This window comes from Cydia amplana, chromosome 10 (genome assembly GCF_948474715.1).
Source record: "Cydia amplana chromosome 10, ilCydAmpl1.1, whole genome shotgun sequence".
In the NCBI taxonomy this organism is placed as follows: domain Eukaryota; kingdom Metazoa; phylum Arthropoda; class Insecta; order Lepidoptera; family Tortricidae; genus Cydia; species Cydia amplana.
Window position 1 is genome coordinate 6085627 of NC_086078.1, and position 17564 is coordinate 6103190.

Consider the following 17564-nt stretch of genomic DNA (forward strand, 5'->3'; position numbering starts at 1 on the left):
GCCTTTCACTGCTACACACTACACCCGAAATAATTAAGGTTTAATGTAGTGCAACAGCCAAGTTCGCAAGTTTTAAGCAACATGCTCACAGCCATGCGCTTTACGTGGCGTTGGTTGGCTGTCTAACAAAAAGTTTTGTACTCGACTATACGAGACTCTAGCGTTGTTAGAACTCTACATTAAAAAAAAATACAGATCTGAGATTCGACTTATGAGTTTCCTTGTTATTTCTGAATAAAACCACTAGTTTTTTAACGTTTAATAGATATAATAAATTTAGTACCTACTGAGCTCTTTTTCCATGTACAATTAGCTACAGAGATAGTTGACCCCCCATGCAAACAAATTTCTGTGCAAGGGGTCAGTTATCTTTGCAACTGTCTGTGTCTGCAGTAATTAATTGACACTACGCCAATTGTCTTTGGACACCTTTATAAAAATAATAGTAAAAATGTGATCCATCTAGCAATTTTTTTTTTCAGAATAAATAAATACTTATCCATCAGTAGCGAAGTCGGTGAGGGTAGTGAATAGCCACCCTGAAACTTTTGCCACCTATAAATTGGCTCTAACACTCAAAGTGAGTTAGCGGTTACAGTACACTGTGGCGACAAGCTTCGTGCTCTTAGTAAAGGCGCCGGGTTTTTTTTTCGTTATTTGTGGTGCTAACAGTTTATTTTTCAATATTTTTCCCCGTGTTCTGATTTTTTATAATTTTTATACATATTTTCTATTTTTGGACGCGAAATATTTATGGTATCATTCTATCTTTTAAGAGCTTGGCTTGACATAGCGTGAGCTTGGCCTGAATTTTCTGTAGTCTTTATGGACACTTCCAAAATTCAATGATATTATTATTATGAACTTGATAACCCAAAATTAAAATAATAATATTAAGTCAGGAACCACCCAAGACATTTATTATTTCTTACAAACACTTAAAAAAATATATTAAAAGTAACAGGTTTTTCAATAACATGAATACAAGTAAAGCACAAACTAGGCTATACAAACTAGGATATAGTATGCAGATACTATTACATACTAATAATCAAAATTATATTTTTTTTTTTACTCTTTACAGGACGAGCCAGCGTCATCTGGTGACAGCGGTGACGAAAGCGGCAGTGATCCCGAGTCTCCCAGCGACAAGCTCAACCAAGCGGCTTTTAAACAGGAGTGGGTTTGCAATAGCAGCACTGAACGGGAAGGCGGCAGCAGGTGAGTTGACACTAAGCAGTTATTATCTTCTGAACCCTCATGCAATAATGATGACACATAATATTATCAAAATGACAATGTGGGTGAGAGTAGTAGCGATCTGGAGGCTTTCACCGACAAGCGGTTAAAATCAGAGGCATAAGAGTGCAACTACTTGCAACAGCAGTACTCGACTAGAAGGCGGTATTAGGCAAGGTAATCCCAGAGCTGTCATGGTCCTTATGTCTCTTCTTCTTCCTCGTTTTCTCGTGGCTTACGACCACATCCTAAGATCGTTGTTTTGTGCACCAAGGCTCTTGGCAAGAATTCTGCACGTCCTCCTCCTCCATAAGTTCCCAAAAAGACCGTGTGTTCATAATCTTTTGGCGATCCCAACTACATGCACCGTAACACAAAAACGTCTCCGGCTGTGAATGCAGCTCTTTAGGATAATTTCTTTATTATGACATTTTTCAAAGACTTGTCAAACTTACTAAAAACTTATTCCACAGGGAACCACAAGCGTCCACATCATCGACCACTCAAGAAGCAGACAGCAGTAAAGCCAGTCAACCACCGATGCCAAAGATCTTGCCAAAGATAGACTTGCCCGGAGGCGCCATGCTGTACCCAGGGATGTTAGGACTTGACGGGCTGGGTTCGAACCTGAGCCTGGGTAACTTGGCCATGGGGTACCCGCACAGTTTTATACTGGGGCTTGCTAACCAGGGACAAGAAGGTGGTAAGTAATATTTTGTAACAAATATTTTAAATCTCAATGACTTTAATTTATCTACCTTTTGCATGTGCAGCTAATATTATTTCAATTATCGCAATTTCAAAGCAGTAGTATAGTGAAACAATAATGGAAGCAACTATTTGCTTATGTCAGGCTGTAGGCACATATTTTTTGATATAGAGATGTAGTAAAGATTCCATATGAAAAATCGTCACTTCATGTCTAATCATTTTGGTCCAATTTCCAACCACATAGAAAAATTCTTTGCAAAAACAAATACAGATAATTTTTCTTTCTCATTACTACAATTCATTTTCATTCCAGCGTCATCATCAAACCAGCCTCAGTTCATCACCATCCCGCTGTCAATGGCTATGGGCAACCCGCAGGCTCCGAACGGTTGTCCGAGCGCCTCTAGCGATGATAGCAGCGAGCTGCAGGACCTTAGTACTGGTGGGAGGAAGTGAGGTAAGTTCAACTAGATTTAACACTTTAGTTAATACCACACTGCAAACAAAATTGATGACAGATGACTGCTGGTCGCAACATCAGTAAGTAAGATACCATTACCATGCGATTTTCAAGGCGATGGGCAACACGCAGGTTCCGAACGGTTGTCCAAGCCTAGCCTGTGGCTATGATAGCAGCGAGCTGCAAGAAAGTAGAAAGTGAGGTAAGTGTGACTAGATTAAAATGGATTTAAATTACGTCATCACCAAGACTCAGTTTATCATCCTACATTAGCGAAACGCAGCCCGTTGGGTTTGGGATTAGGTTCAGAGTGGACTTCAGGCTTCAATCAGTTTTGGCGAAGAGCCAGGACTACGCTAGGAAGATGATGATGATGAGTTAAATTGCTATGAGAATAACATACATTTTTTTTGTTTCAGGTGGCGAATAAAAGTGTTAAAGTATTAATAATGGCTCATAATTATTTTCAAACTCAGTATATTCTCAAGATATTAATCTACCAGTACTCAATCACTTTGTTTTTGTCGTCACGAAAAATGCCAGAAATATCCCGTAAAAAATTGCATGCCAGTTATTGTCATCGTTACATAATGTTTATATACGCCAAGGTATATTTATGTAGGAATTTGATTTTAAATGCATTGGTTATGTGTAATATAATCTGTACTTAAACTTGCCTAAAATTAAGTATAAACAAACCACTTTAGGTAGGTATCATTATACATATGTAACATATGTAAATGAAGTTAACGCAAACCTGGTTTGCAAATTTTGTGCTTTATACTTGTAGTAACCCAGGATGTTTTGTAAAAAGTAACTATTTTTATACAAATCCGTGTAAGATAATTTATTATCAAATGCAATTTTTGGGTTTGTTAAAGTTAACAAAAAGGAAACAAATATAATGATTAAATCTGTCCGATATTTCAATTATTATTGACCATAAAGGTACTAACCGTTCGAATTCAGATTAGGTACACAGCATAACTGCTGCATAATTTATGTTTCTGTCCGAATTTTGGACATTTGCGGCAGCAGTTCAGTTGGCAGCAATGTCGTGCAAAACTGGTATGGGCCGAATCCGAACGGTACCTTGAGGCATTTATTATGTTTTTTTAATAAATAATATATACACAAGTAATCGTATCCTGTAAATTAATCATTTCATTTCATTAAAAGTGTTACAATTGGTAAATTATTTATTGATTTTAGCAAAATATTGAAATTAAATGTTTTTATGTAACAATTATATACTCTGCTTACAAATATTTAGTGAAAATTAGTCTGCTACTTATTTTCAAATACGATTCCTATTTTTAGCATTAGGAGTGAATTGTGAAACTTCTTCATATGTTTATTAACCATTATTGATTGTAAGATAGTTTTGTTCGAATTTATTGTTAGTTTCAAGTATTTGTTCCGAATTAAAGTTAAGTAATGTTACAAATCCTAAAATAATCATGTCATTTACATCAAATCTTAAAAATATGAAAAACATATTGTTAATTATTTCTTTGTGTATACACAAAGAAATAATTATAGCGCGTATTTAATATGTTCCGGGGGCCTAGACAAGATGCCAATTTAATATCGACAAACGCCCGTCAAAAAGTAAAGCTGTATAGGGAGTATTATTGCAATGTTTTGCCGCCAGAGTGCAGCACTAGTGACTTAAGTATACCATAGAGTAACTTATACATACTGTACCTTAAACTGTTTTTTGACAAGTTTTCACAGACAATCAAATATGACATTGATACATCAAGGCGGTTTGCTTACAAAGGGCCTACCGGGACACGCGAAATCGAAACTCAGCTATCTGCCTCTTTATCGCTCGAATATGCAAGAGTGATAGAGAGGTTAGATAACAAAATGTCGACTCTCTCGTTTGCGGTAGACCCTTAGATTGTCTACTTGTTGTTGATGTGGCGCCCCCTACGCAGACTTTCGCGTAATATTCCCTATTGCGATAACAAATGCAAACGATTGTCTCTTGGCTAAGGTTCTAACTGGATACTCTGTATTTTTGATCCCAGTTCGGATATGAAAACCGCATTTATTCGTTACATTATTTAAGTTAACATCTAAACCGAATACGATTGAATACCGATTATCAAAACTGCTTTCGCGGATAGTTCTCAAAAGTACCCTGGTACTTGCGGGGAAATTGATATGGGCGGAAACTGATATGACGTCATTATGCATCTCATTAGGCACAATGCGGTTTACCAAAAACCACAGCTCAGGAACCCACTACACATAATGACTATTATGGAGACCGATTCAGATATTAGTTGATTGAACTGATTATAAATTAATTATGGATGTGATGACGCGATTTCTATCTTGTTGTCGATTTGAAGAGTTCGTCATTCTAGGCGGGATAAATACCAAATAACAACTTGTCCCGAAAAAAATGTACCTATGTAGTTTTTAGTTAAGTTACGAAAGTACCATACTTTTTCGTAAATCATTAAAAGAAACTGTGGGACATACGGTGACTCCAGGTGAAAGAGCGCTCAATTTTACAAAATTGTGAACTGTACCTGTCCACCAAATTTTATCGAAATCTGACAAAAAAAATCGTCAACAAAATAAAAATTGGCCCTGATCTGTCAACCGCTATATCATATCCATAACCAATTGATAACAATAAATAACTATCTCGATAGACTTCTTGGTTGCAGTCTTCATTGATAGAAATAAGTTTTTGTCAAAAATTTAATTTTTGATACAATCTTTTATCGCTGACTGTAGTTTTCTTACGACAGACAACTAATACTCATCGAGACAATTCTAAAAACCCCTAACACAATTAGGTTGCGTTGTTTCATCACAGAATTCCTATGGCCACCTCCTGTCTCCATCATCAGATCAGCTCGATGGTTCCATAATATTGCATTGTCACACGACTTACATGTGTATGCAAAATTTCAGCTCAATCGGAAACCGGGAAGTGGATCAAATTTAACTTGCAAAATTCCATTACATAGTTACCTACATACAGGTCAACCTAATAAAAGCTTGTTAAAAAGAAATCTGTAAGCTATAGGTACGAGTACTTATAGCATTATTTGATCACGGCGGGTCTTTCTAAGTCTTAATGTAGGTATGCTACTAAGTAATGAAGTTATCTTGACTGTACTTAAATCTTCGATACCTATTACACCAATTTTTATCATAGGCCCTAAATAAACTTTAATTTGGTTATTTTGATATGGTGATTAAATCGGTATTTAATTGTAACTATATGTTATTAATTTTGCGCATCAAAGTCATTCTGTTAAGCGCAGTTTTCCTAAGGTGAATGTTTCTTTTTTTTTTCTTTTTAGTAAATAAAAATATAAAATTTTATATTTGTTTTATTTGTAGCGACTTTCATAGTTACAACCCAAGCCAAGCGAATAGATATTTTAAACAGATAAGTAATTGAACATTATTTTATCAAAATTAGGTAAGTATATTGTCTATGGAATAAAATAGGTATTTCCAGCGCAAAGAAAGGAATTTATACCAGTTTCTGACCACATGAAAAATCGGGCATTAAAGTTTCAAGTCATTACGAGTTCCTGCAGACAATGCTGTGAGCTGTTGCTAGTTTTGAATACCTATTTTAACATTACCTCATTGATATTATACTTAATAGAAAAATTATTCAAAGTAATACAAAACTTTTACAACTCTCTCACAAAAAAAGAACTTCCACCCCCTGAACTGTGTATAATTCACCGTTTAAGTAATTCATATCAATAACTCTCCGCCATATTTGGAAGTTTATCAACATTTCGATGTATGTCTGGCGTCAACATTCTCCGATATTTAATTTTAGAACGGCTGTGATTGGTCGACAGCTAGCCAATGGAGGCGCTTGATTGATAATAAATGCTTAATACTGACAGCCAGGAATATGTGGAGTAGTGCTGTTATTAGTATTTTAAACTAAAACTACGTAAAGCTTTGGATAGAAAAAGTTTATGTATTGGCATGTCCTCTGCTAAATTTACGATTAGGTATAATAGGTATTTGTTATATCTACTTCAAATTTCAAGCTATTTCATCATAACAGGGGAACTCAAAATTTAATTATCAATTATGACACTTTCTTGCATAAACTTGTGCGGGTAAGTTTATGCAAGAAAGTATTTTATTACAACGAACATATTTTATACTACATATTTGTATAGACATTTATGGACAGTGTTTTCTCGTCCAAAGTATCCAAAGACCTGGTCATTCTGTATATAAATAATAAAAACCGACAAAGACAAACACAATTACCAAATGAACATAAATTTTTAGTCAAATAAAGTTAATAATGATTTTATTTATTTATGTTTTTGAATCTTTTAAAACATCTATTGATACCTATTTCACAATAATTATTATGCAAAACTAAAAACGACTCCATCCACACCTAGTTCTTGTTTTGACATGGTCGACACAACCGCATTCATCAATGCAATACATACATACGCCGTTACACACATTCATAATTTACATGCGTATTGGTGTATGTAGCTAGATAAGACATTGGCCAATAATATGCCATATAAATAAATACGAAATGGCCAATGAGGTGTTTAGAAAAAAATGTAGGATCTAGGTACCTATATTTTGCAAACGGGAGCCAACCCCTCGAATAGACCCCAAAAACGTTCAAGTTCGCCTTTTAAAATAGTTAAAATACTTGTTGGTAAATGGAGCCCTTAGTATTTTGGTATCTGTTAAGGGGCCCACTGATTACCAGTCCGCCGGACGATATCGGCCTGTCAGTTGTTCGGAACTGTCAAATTTTTGTTCTAACTGACAGGCCGATATCGTCCGGCGGACTGTTAATCAGTGGGCCCGTTTAGACTAAGGTCTATCATTGGTGGATTTGCGCTATTAAAGTTGGGTACTAACTAAACCACGTAAGACCCAGATATTTTTGTGATTTAGAATTTGAAGCTTTCTTTAATTTCTATATTACTTCATAATTCGAATTTAATTTGTAGGCACAATATTACGCGGAACTTACAGGATAAATATGGGCGAATAACCATATTGTAGCGTAGGTACCTAATAGGAAAATACTAAAAATATGTTAGAAAGATGTACGAGTATGTAAATAACTACGCTGAAGTCTAACTTCTGGATGTACTTTCATAGATACGAGAAGACAGCTCCTTTCATAGTTTTGGTTTTATTCTCTTTTCGGAATACTTAGGATTAATTCAATACCTATGTATCATTCGATTAAATATGCTTTGAGATCGTAACACACGTAGGTAATTTAAACCAAAGCATGTCTTCGAATGTTCTTAAACTTTTCTACAATATATCTTTGTCTGACAGTCGATAAAGTTCCGTCCAACATTAATCTTTTAAGATAACTCGTCGTTCAGAAACAAATAAGCCAAGGAACGTAAGCAGAATTTTAAATTTCGCAATTAGTTCGACGATTGTCTATTCCTGACGCCATTTTGTTTTCTTGGCCTTGTTATATTGGTTGTCCTTCAATTACAATACCGACACGGAAGAATTGAAAAGTATTAAGAGAAGATAATAATAATATATTTATCTAAGAGGTCACTTAAATTCGGAAATTCAAATAAAACATAGGTGTTAATAAAATAATAATTTTAGTTTCATGCCCATATTATCTTATAGTACCTACTTAAAAAAATAAATCTAAACACTGTTATAGGTAACGATAAGGTCATTGTACGGATTTGTCAAATCTTTGTCACAAAAATAAATGCGCAGGCCTAATTAGTAATTGCTAACCCACAATCGTGATCGTTATTAAAGCGAACCTTAAGGTAAACAATTAATGTAACTTCTCTGTAGCCTTTTTCATTCAAACCGAGACACTATGTTGCCGATGAATACTTTAAAAAATCTTATACAATGTATATAAGTGCTGATGCTGATCTAGGAGCTTTTAAACATCTCCTTTAAAGCGTTTCTTTGCCATCAGGTTTTAAGCATAAAGTAGTTAGTATTTTTCCCATTGTCTGCCAGTTGTACGAAAACATCCATCTTACAGATTTCTCAGACAGATATCACCATTTTTAGGAATAAAACATAAACATACCAGGACGGTTCGACGTATAAATCAAGGGTAACAAGCTTTTTTATTCAGTTAACACGTCGATTTTACCAAAATTATTCTTTAATGTGAGAATTATTGGCAACACGAACAAAACTTGCGTTTTACATTGTTGTTGCTGCAATGTTTCGGTCAAATAATTTCTACCTAACGAATACTTCCTTCATATTATTGAGTTTCCTACTAATATGGTGTTGTTTATTGTTCATAAATATTCCCATTAGTTTGTTGAAAATACAATATATAATGTATAATTACGTATACAGACACACCCGCAAAAAATAAGTACATCTTATATTTATGATAAACTGAAGCATTTAAAGTCACGCTAAAAACATATTAGGCGTGCGCGTAACGTGCGTGTCATGGAATATACGCTTTTTCGAGTAAAGGCAAAAAAATGGTTACAATTACAACATTGACGAGATACTTTTACTGATAAAGGCAAAAACAAATGGTAACAATATTGACAAGATACTATACCATCGGGGGGTGACGTACAAATGTGTGTTATTTAAATAATCCATCTGTAAATAAGGCCGCAGCTTGGAAACTAGCAGCCTAAACTAGGCTATCTCGTCGTATCGGCTGTCATTTGCAAAGCTAATGTCAAATGTAAAACAAAGTGCGCAGTGACCATACGTAATGTACACGCGGCGAAATATAAAGAGGAATAGATCATCCAGTTCGCGTGTTTTTTCAATTTCAACCTAATTTACGTGGGCTAAGACTTCAATTCAAATGTTTTTATTCTATGAGTTCGTTTCTACACATTTTAAAGGTCCTTAACTAACAAGTTAAATAAGGATATATTTTTTACACATTGTAAGAATAATTATCTTGTTAAATAGTTAGAATGATTAATTGTTTGATGGTTAGAAATTACTGGACAGGTGTTGTTGTAACTTATACTAAGCAAAGACAGGTGACGTAAAGACAGTTGTAATTGAATTTTATCGGTTCGATGTATTTTTTACCGTGTAAAAGTATATTACATTTTATCGTCGGCCTTTAAACTTTTTACTGTCTTGGTTAAAAATGCGTCCTACACGATATTTCTTAACTTTTTCTAAACATTAAACATTTTTATTTCAGTCCTCTGCAAATTAATGTGATAATATTATTATATATGTATTCTTACGCACTTGTTTAATAGAATAAGTAACGTCTTTTTTTACATGAAAATTGTTATTTTCAGTCAAAAATAGGTACTTTATATATACAGGGTGTCCCAAGAAGTAGTGATATACTGAAGCTGGGAGGTAGAGGACCTAGAGGGCTATCTGAATCACCCCCATGTATGTTCCGCGATTTTTCGTATTTTCGGAGTTATGATTTTTTTTAATTTTTCACCTATCGCCGAGTACGATGAGATTTTTATTTATGGTGACGTGAATTATTGCAGTAGATGCTTGATTTTTTTTGTGTGCTAAGCTGATAGATAGGCCAATTCAGTATGGTAACATTTACTATCGTTAGATCTTTGAATGGAATAAAAAAAAAATAATGCCAAGAAAGATAAAATTACCCAGTATGTTCACAACTTCAAGGGCGCTTAAAAAAATAAAACATACTGGGTAATTTTATCTTTCTTGGCATTAAATTTTTTTTTAATTCCATTCAAAGATCTAACGATAGTAAATGTTACCATACTGAATTGGCCTATCTATCAGCTTAGCACACAAAAAAAATCAAGCATCTACCACAATAATTCACGTCACCATAAATAAAAATCTCATCGTACTCGGCGATAGGTGAAAAATTAAAAAAAAATCATAACTCCGAAAATACGAAAAATCGCGGAACATACATGGGGGTGATTCAGATAGCCCTGTAGGTCCTCTACCTCCCAGCTTCAGTATATCACTACTTCTTGGGACACCTTGTATGATAATCACCTAGACAAATTATGTATATACCGATATAAAGATATAAACCCTCGTAAACTAACATTAAAGATCTAATCAAAAATATGCAACAAGAACAAAAAATTAAACTATAATTTACAAAATTAAAAGTTATTGTTCATATTGGCTGTCAGTGTCAGTTGAGTCACCATCAAATCAGCGGATCATACAATGCGTCAAAAGTACCAAATAACTTAACAAAAAGAGATGTCTCTATAATGTAGAGCATTGAAAATTGCCAAGTGGACCCCGGGCTCCCATGAGCCTTGGCAAGAAGTCGGGACAACACGAGGAAGAAGAAGAAAAAGTGGGACATTGAAACTGTGAAAGACACTTTTGAACGCCACCTAAAGAGATAAAATATGATATATCTCTATTTGTAAAAGTATATGGTAGATACTTTTGGCGCGTTATTTCATCCGTACTATTGATGCTTACTGTACAGTCAAGTGTAAAAATATGGGTGTAGATAAGTTACTCAAAAATATCTCCCATAGTTCTTAATTTGCTGACATAAGAGCGTTGTGAAATATTTTTTAATATGATTTGTGCACCCATATTTTTACACATGACTGTATCTACTTAATAGCCTATGTACCTATATACTTCAAACACTTCAAACTAGTCCTACAAATAACACCAACTTAAGAGACAAATCACCTACAAATAACATAATTCACCTGCCACTAACACGGAAGGAAACCAATTCAGCTTTATTGACGACTTTCCATAATAGGTCTTAAATAGTCAATTCTTTTTTCCATAAATGAACAAACCAACTTAGATTTTCCGTTAAAAATGGCGCCACTGTGAAACTAAATAGGTAATCTTATATAAAGAGGTGTTTAGTTCTTCTTGCTGCCACTGAAATATGTGTTAGTGGTATTGTAAATAGGTAACACATAGGTAACAAAAAACAAAGGTCTAACGCTAGTATTTCTTGTGCGCGGTTCAGAACTTTGATACCTTTGATGAAATACACAAAGAGTCGTTAGCGTTAATACGAGGAGGTTTCGTAATTGTACAAAAATACAAACTTTTAACAAACCAGCAAAAATATGACTAATAATAATAACCGTGAAATGTTTTTTTTCGTAACTGATGATGGCAACCATAAGGAACCAAAAAATATCCATTTAAAATATAGGCGATTCTAATAGGAGTTCGCCTAATAATCTTCTAAGGGTAAAGTGAACTCCTATATCTATATCTCTTAATCTATCACCATCTTTATAGCAATTTTAAGGGCAAAAGTAAACATTTTTACAGTAGATAAACATATATGATTCGTATTAACTTGAAGAACCATATTTTACTAGTAACTAGCTCTTATACAAATTATAACGTATGGAAATGAACGGGAGAGCAGTTGACACATCCGAAGCATGCGCAAGGCCCGCACAAGGTCTAAACGGCAACTGGCATATTAAAAATACCTACGAGCAGAGACACGGAGCTAATACGGACTGTTAAATAGGAATACAGTCGCATATATCCCTCAACATTGTCATAGATGTCGCTACAATACGCCACTAATTTGGTCTTAGTGCCGGGTACTTACACCGACTATGATTGATAGCAGCTGTTATTCCATAGAAAACTGGCAGATTTTCCATTCAATAGTGTTTCAGCGAACACAATTAGTACCTATTACAGACATAATAATATGTAACGCGCCGTCAACAACAATTATGACGAAGGCCACTGTAGATATAAATACTCCTTTCGTTTAGGATATACTCATTGTGCAAGGGGGTTAAACCTTATTAATGTATCCTGTCATCCCATTACATAGTAGGGTGGGTCACTTGTGTATGGAGAAAAAAAAAGTATTAGTTATCCTTCGGGCACAGTTACAAAAAGTTGCGTAATAATGCCAATAAACAGTGTTTCAAATTATTCTGTAATCGAAATTCATTTTCTGCCTCCGGATCCATTTCAAAGTTTTCATATAAATATTGTTATATTTTGTATGGTCTACGGAGTATATTTATGTATCGTCTCTTTATTCAAACTTTACCTAAAAAGTTATACCATTATTAGCTCGAAATAGCATGGTAAAGGTTCAGAGCCATAAATAAATAAAAAAGTACTCAAAAAGAAATATTTTTTTTCACAATGTCCATACATTTAACAAAAAATTTAACTAAAATCCGGAGGCAGTAAAATTAAAGCTAAAAATAAAATAAAAATACCTGCAATAATTAATTACCAAATGGCAACTTTTTTGAACTGTGCCCCCTAATAAATTAAAAAAAAGTAAAATGACCCACCCTATTACATAGGTACATACTTACATTTTTTTCATCTTGTTTAGCGTGTGTCGTTTGTACAAAAAAATTACATCTTTGCCAGGCTTGCATCAGTCTTAGTCTCGTCGAACATATCTCCAGTATTCTCTCGTTATTGCCAAGGTTTGGGCGCATAGGTCTACTTCCAGTTTCTATTATCACATGTCTCTGCCACAAGTGAATATTCTGCATACCCGCTCAAGTTGTAGGAAAACGGCTTGAGTAATTGCTTATGTGAATTTGTATTTTACTAATGGAGAGATCGGAACAAACGAGTCGATGGTATGCACGGCGTGTGGGAAAATTGCCTAGATCGATGTGTTGCCGATACTAAAGCAATATGATTATTACCTCATTCCTGGGTACATTTTGCATTAAGAGACCTAGCCAGACCTAGAGACAGACCTAGCCGCCGCCATACAATCCAAATTACGCACTCATGTCATCAAACCTCATTTCCTTAATAAATTATGTTCCTTTCTTTACCAAATCGCTATCGCGATTACCTCTAGAACGTTGGATCCATCACTCATTTTAACAGGAAGTAGGAACCTTTATAATCTATCTTGTAGCCCGATTTAGGAAGCCATTTTGGAAATTGAATGATTCCGCATGTATCTTGGTAATTTTCGACACGCATTTGTCCAATTGCGCCTATTTCCCGGCGCGGGAGGCAAATATCATGCAATTCCATTTAGTACACCTACAAAACAGAAGGCCTACCGTGAACCACGTTCGACGTGTTGCCTCTCTGTCGCACTTGTTAATTCGTACGTAAGTGCGACAGGGAGGCAACACGTCGAACGTGTTTCGCGGTAGGCCCTCAGCTCCTTACAGAAGCGAATCAATTGAAATTTCGAAAAACAATACTCTTTCCACTCTAGGGCGGCAAGCGCCTCTTTAATAACCGCCTTATACGACTCCATTGTTTGAATGAATCAATTTTCATTTAATTTTCCTGCCAATAGGCATTGTGTGAAAAACAACCAATAAAAATTCATTGTGCCAAGTACCTGATGATTTTGCCAATGACTTTGATTATTGGCGCATTATTTTAATGTTGACTCCTGATTTGGTTCTGCGCGTCATCAATGCTAATGGTGACCATCATTTTGAACTGACGACGATGAGTTTTGCCTATGGATTGTTTACAGAACGAAATTTGAGAAGTTATTTGGGTCAAACACAAAACCTTGTTCACGTCTTTCCATTAGACATGCCCACTGAGGCTATGCTATAGAGGCTAATTTTCTTATTTAACCCAACCCTTATCCACATGAAAAGGTACTACTTTTATTAGAATAAGTATGATCAAATCATTAACTACATGCCCACAAGCTGTTAACTATTGTCCACAGGTGAGAAAACTTGTGTATTCGTCAGAACATGTGTTTTCGTCAGAACTGTACAGTTTTCTTGTGTTCCGTCTTCTCGTTGTTAAAAAAGGTTTTTCACCACATCAGCTCGTAAAGGCTCTCTTGGTACTTCAAAAACTGATAAGTAGCATTTTATTTACAATTACATGTGTGGAAAAGTAATCTGATGCCAACTTTGAGTTGTTTGCTCATGTTCTACTTTACAAAACACTTGACTTGATACGCTCGTGGTTCAATTTTGGAATTTTTCGCTTGCTCGGATATCAATATTAGCACGAGGGGTTAAATAACAACTTTTCCTCCTTGTAAAACCTAACTATTACTAAATTATAGGTAGGTATTATGACTGATTCCTTAACAGTTGCTTCCCTGGTATAGATCATCATAGTATAAAACAAAGTCGCTTCCCGCTGTCTGTATGTCCCTATGTATGCTTAGATCTTTAAAACTACGCAACGGATTTTGATGCGGTTTTTTTAAATAGATAGTGTGCTTCAAGAGCGGGTCGCTAGTAGATCATAAGTACCTAATACTTTGCAGATCCAGAACATGGACTGTCTCACCTCCGTCCACCAACAGGCGCACCGCCTCATTACGATGCGTAGACGCACGCCCGCCTAAACCGCGCGTCCGCTCCGCTTTAGGCGCGGGCGTGCCGCGCATGCGCCCGCCGACCTTTCATGAGCGGATGGAAAATCGATAATGTACATACCTACAGTATTTATCATCATTCCATGGAGTTTTCTACCTTGTCCTGAATAAACGCAATTTTCAGGAAATTATTACATGATGTATTTAAAAAAATATTTGTACTTTAGTAAAAATGCGATTTTGCTCACTGTTTTTAAGTAGCAAAGTACCCTTGTTCGAGCTGCTGAGGTGAAAACTTAATTGTTGGTATATCTTAAGAAAACATGAGTGAATAGGTAAGTGATGAAGAAGGAATACATTTTTCGGGTTCTCTAGTATGTTCTCACTGCTGAGGTGAAAAGTTTTGTGAAGTACACGAGATCAAAGTTATTTACATCTCGTGCGCTTTTGAGTCCCTTACTACGCTCAAGATTCTAAATTAGATTCACGAGCGTAGCGAGTAGTAGTATAGAATCTTTCGCTTGCACGGGACTCAAAATAAGCACTCGAAGAAATATCAAACTTTGATCTCTTATTGTACAAATAACTATATTGTGACATAGGAGTAAAAAAAATGCTCCGACTAATTATTAGTAAAAAAACAATTTGTGCGCTTATCTCGTGTAAAGTTCGTGCATCAGCTTAATACGATACAAACACTTAGGTCCCATTGATGGGCCTCAACGGGTCGAAGACATCACAGAGGTACACTTTTGAATTTATTTGCAGATACAACAACCTCTTCCATCACTGATAAGCTGATTTATGACTTTGGTACAATCTGTACAGATTGTACCTAAGTCATAAATTTTAACTACTGGGTAACCAATAGGCAGTACCTATTGCTATTTATATAATATTTTGACAGATCTGGGACATGTTTCACCAAGCTGACCATTGACATCTGTCACTGACAATTTCCTGTTCATTTCTGGATATATACCTAAGTAACGACTGTAGTGAAATAGGGCCAGTTTCTCCAGGCTCCGCCGCCATCTTGAAAAACGTATTTCAACCAATTGGCCTAATACTTATTGCAACGGTCACTATACCTTTATACTTAGCACTCGACGATATGTCATCTTGCAAACTAGACACAGCCTCATTACCAATTATAGATATAATTGGTTTACAGTTATCGGCGAGCCAATGACAGGGCTCGTATGCTGCCGTTTTTATGGTTGGCCACTTCTGCGGCGGCTATAAAGATCGTTTATTAGTTTTATATTTCATTCGACTTATCAATATATCAGTCAGATCGTAGATTTTGCAGTTTTATACGTTTCCAATCTAATAAGGTGTGAAAATGTTATCAGATTGAGGATATACCGATACATTAGGTACAATAGTTTTATTGAGCGTACGTTGTGTTTGTCGTAGAATCTTTACCATAATAGGTACGCAATAATTTAAAACATGTGTTTTGTGCAAAACATGTGCAAAACCTAAGCGCAAAATAAAAACTAAAAACATACCGATCGAACAGTTTCTTTACTCTTTAGTTAACTATAATTACTTTATTATTTACCCAATTCTGTATAATATTTATAAATATCTGTGATTTCCAAGTTAAAACGTGAGCATGGGTATAGGTGCGGTACGGATATAGTGCATGCATTAATGCATGCTTGTTTCCCATAAGGTACCTACTCAAAATGCCAATTACATTGTCTACGCGAAAGAATGAAACCCATTCTCGCCCCGAGCTTCACATACAAAGATCGCACACAATTTTTTTACACCTCAATCATGATTAGCTTCGCGTAATTAAAATATCAACAATGTTAGATCATCGCAATCGATGGCTCGATAGTAATAGAGTATCGGCCGGGAATCCTGGCCCGCTTAATAAGGCTGAGACGGGGTGGCGGCAAAAAGGTTACTTATGAGACGAACCGATCGTGTTACGCTCCCCGCAAAAACCAGTGCGTGCGAGCCAGTTGTACGTTGCTTTTAGGAGATACGATTATCGGTGCTGGAAAAGTAACAGCTGATTTGTTTGGGCTGGAGCTGAAAGTGATAGCTTTGTCTTTAAAGTTAATTGCGAATAAATATGTGGTTGATCCGATATTTCTGAAATATGAACCTAAAAGTTACACAGCGCATTCCAAGGTATATAGTTCTGTAGTTACTTCGAAATCAGCTTATAGTAGATTAGCTTATTGAAAATAGTGATTTTTTAAGTAACGTAAGTTTGGAAAGTTGTTCAAGGTTACAACTTTTACTAAACACTGTTGGCGTTATTCATAAACGGTTCCTAACTTAATCAGTTGATGATCGTCGTTTGTCCCTATCTGTCGTTATGCCATAGAGAGGGACAAACGACGATCATCAGCTGATTAACATGGCAGACGTTTATGAACAAGGGGGTAAATCTTTGACCAGAAATAAGTGGTATTTCATATCTATTTTACACCATTCGACCAAGTTGCGTAAGTCCACCATGGTTGTAAGGACGGTACTCACGGTAGTAAACCTTACGGTAGTGTAGGGCGCGCGGTCTCCCGTCGCTCTGTCGAGTCACACGGGGCGTTTTCCTACTCCTCTTTGTTTCATCAAATGTACAGACGTTTAAATTACAAAAAACACCCTGTGTGGCACTACGTCGTTGATCACATTTTATATTTTTTAAAGTCGTTAATTAAATGGTGCATGCTCATTAACTATGGTGCCTATTAATTAATGATCAAGTGTCAAGTGCGAATATAAGGCTTCATCTGAAAAAAAGAAACCAAAAACCAAGTATGCAAAACGTACTTAGCTAATTAATTAGGAAGCTCGTGGTAGTATATGGACACGGGAACAACACCCAAAAACAAAAAAGTTCCCTGACTTATTACCGTAGTATTGAACGTTGAA

The 17564-nt window shown here is 35.6% G+C and overlaps 1 protein-coding gene across 2 annotated transcripts in view; it reads left to right on the plus strand.

The window, feature by feature from the left end:
- Positions 1 to 2902, plus strand: part of LOC134651384 (serum response factor homolog) — a 300163-nt gene extending 297261 nt beyond the window's left edge. For both annotated transcript variants that reach the window (XM_063506476.1, XM_063506477.1), the window contains 4 exons: positions 1085 to 1221; positions 1713 to 1942; positions 2264 to 2407; positions 2830 to 2902. In XM_063506476.1, coding sequence (XP_063362546.1) covers positions 1085 to 1221; positions 1713 to 1942; positions 2264 to 2406 — 510 coding nt within the window. In that variant the 3' untranslated portion in view covers position 2407; positions 2830 to 2902. The remainder of the gene's footprint in view (positions 1 to 1084; positions 1222 to 1712; positions 1943 to 2263; positions 2408 to 2829) is intronic.
- The last annotated feature ends 14662 nt before the right edge of the window (positions 2903 to 17564 follow it).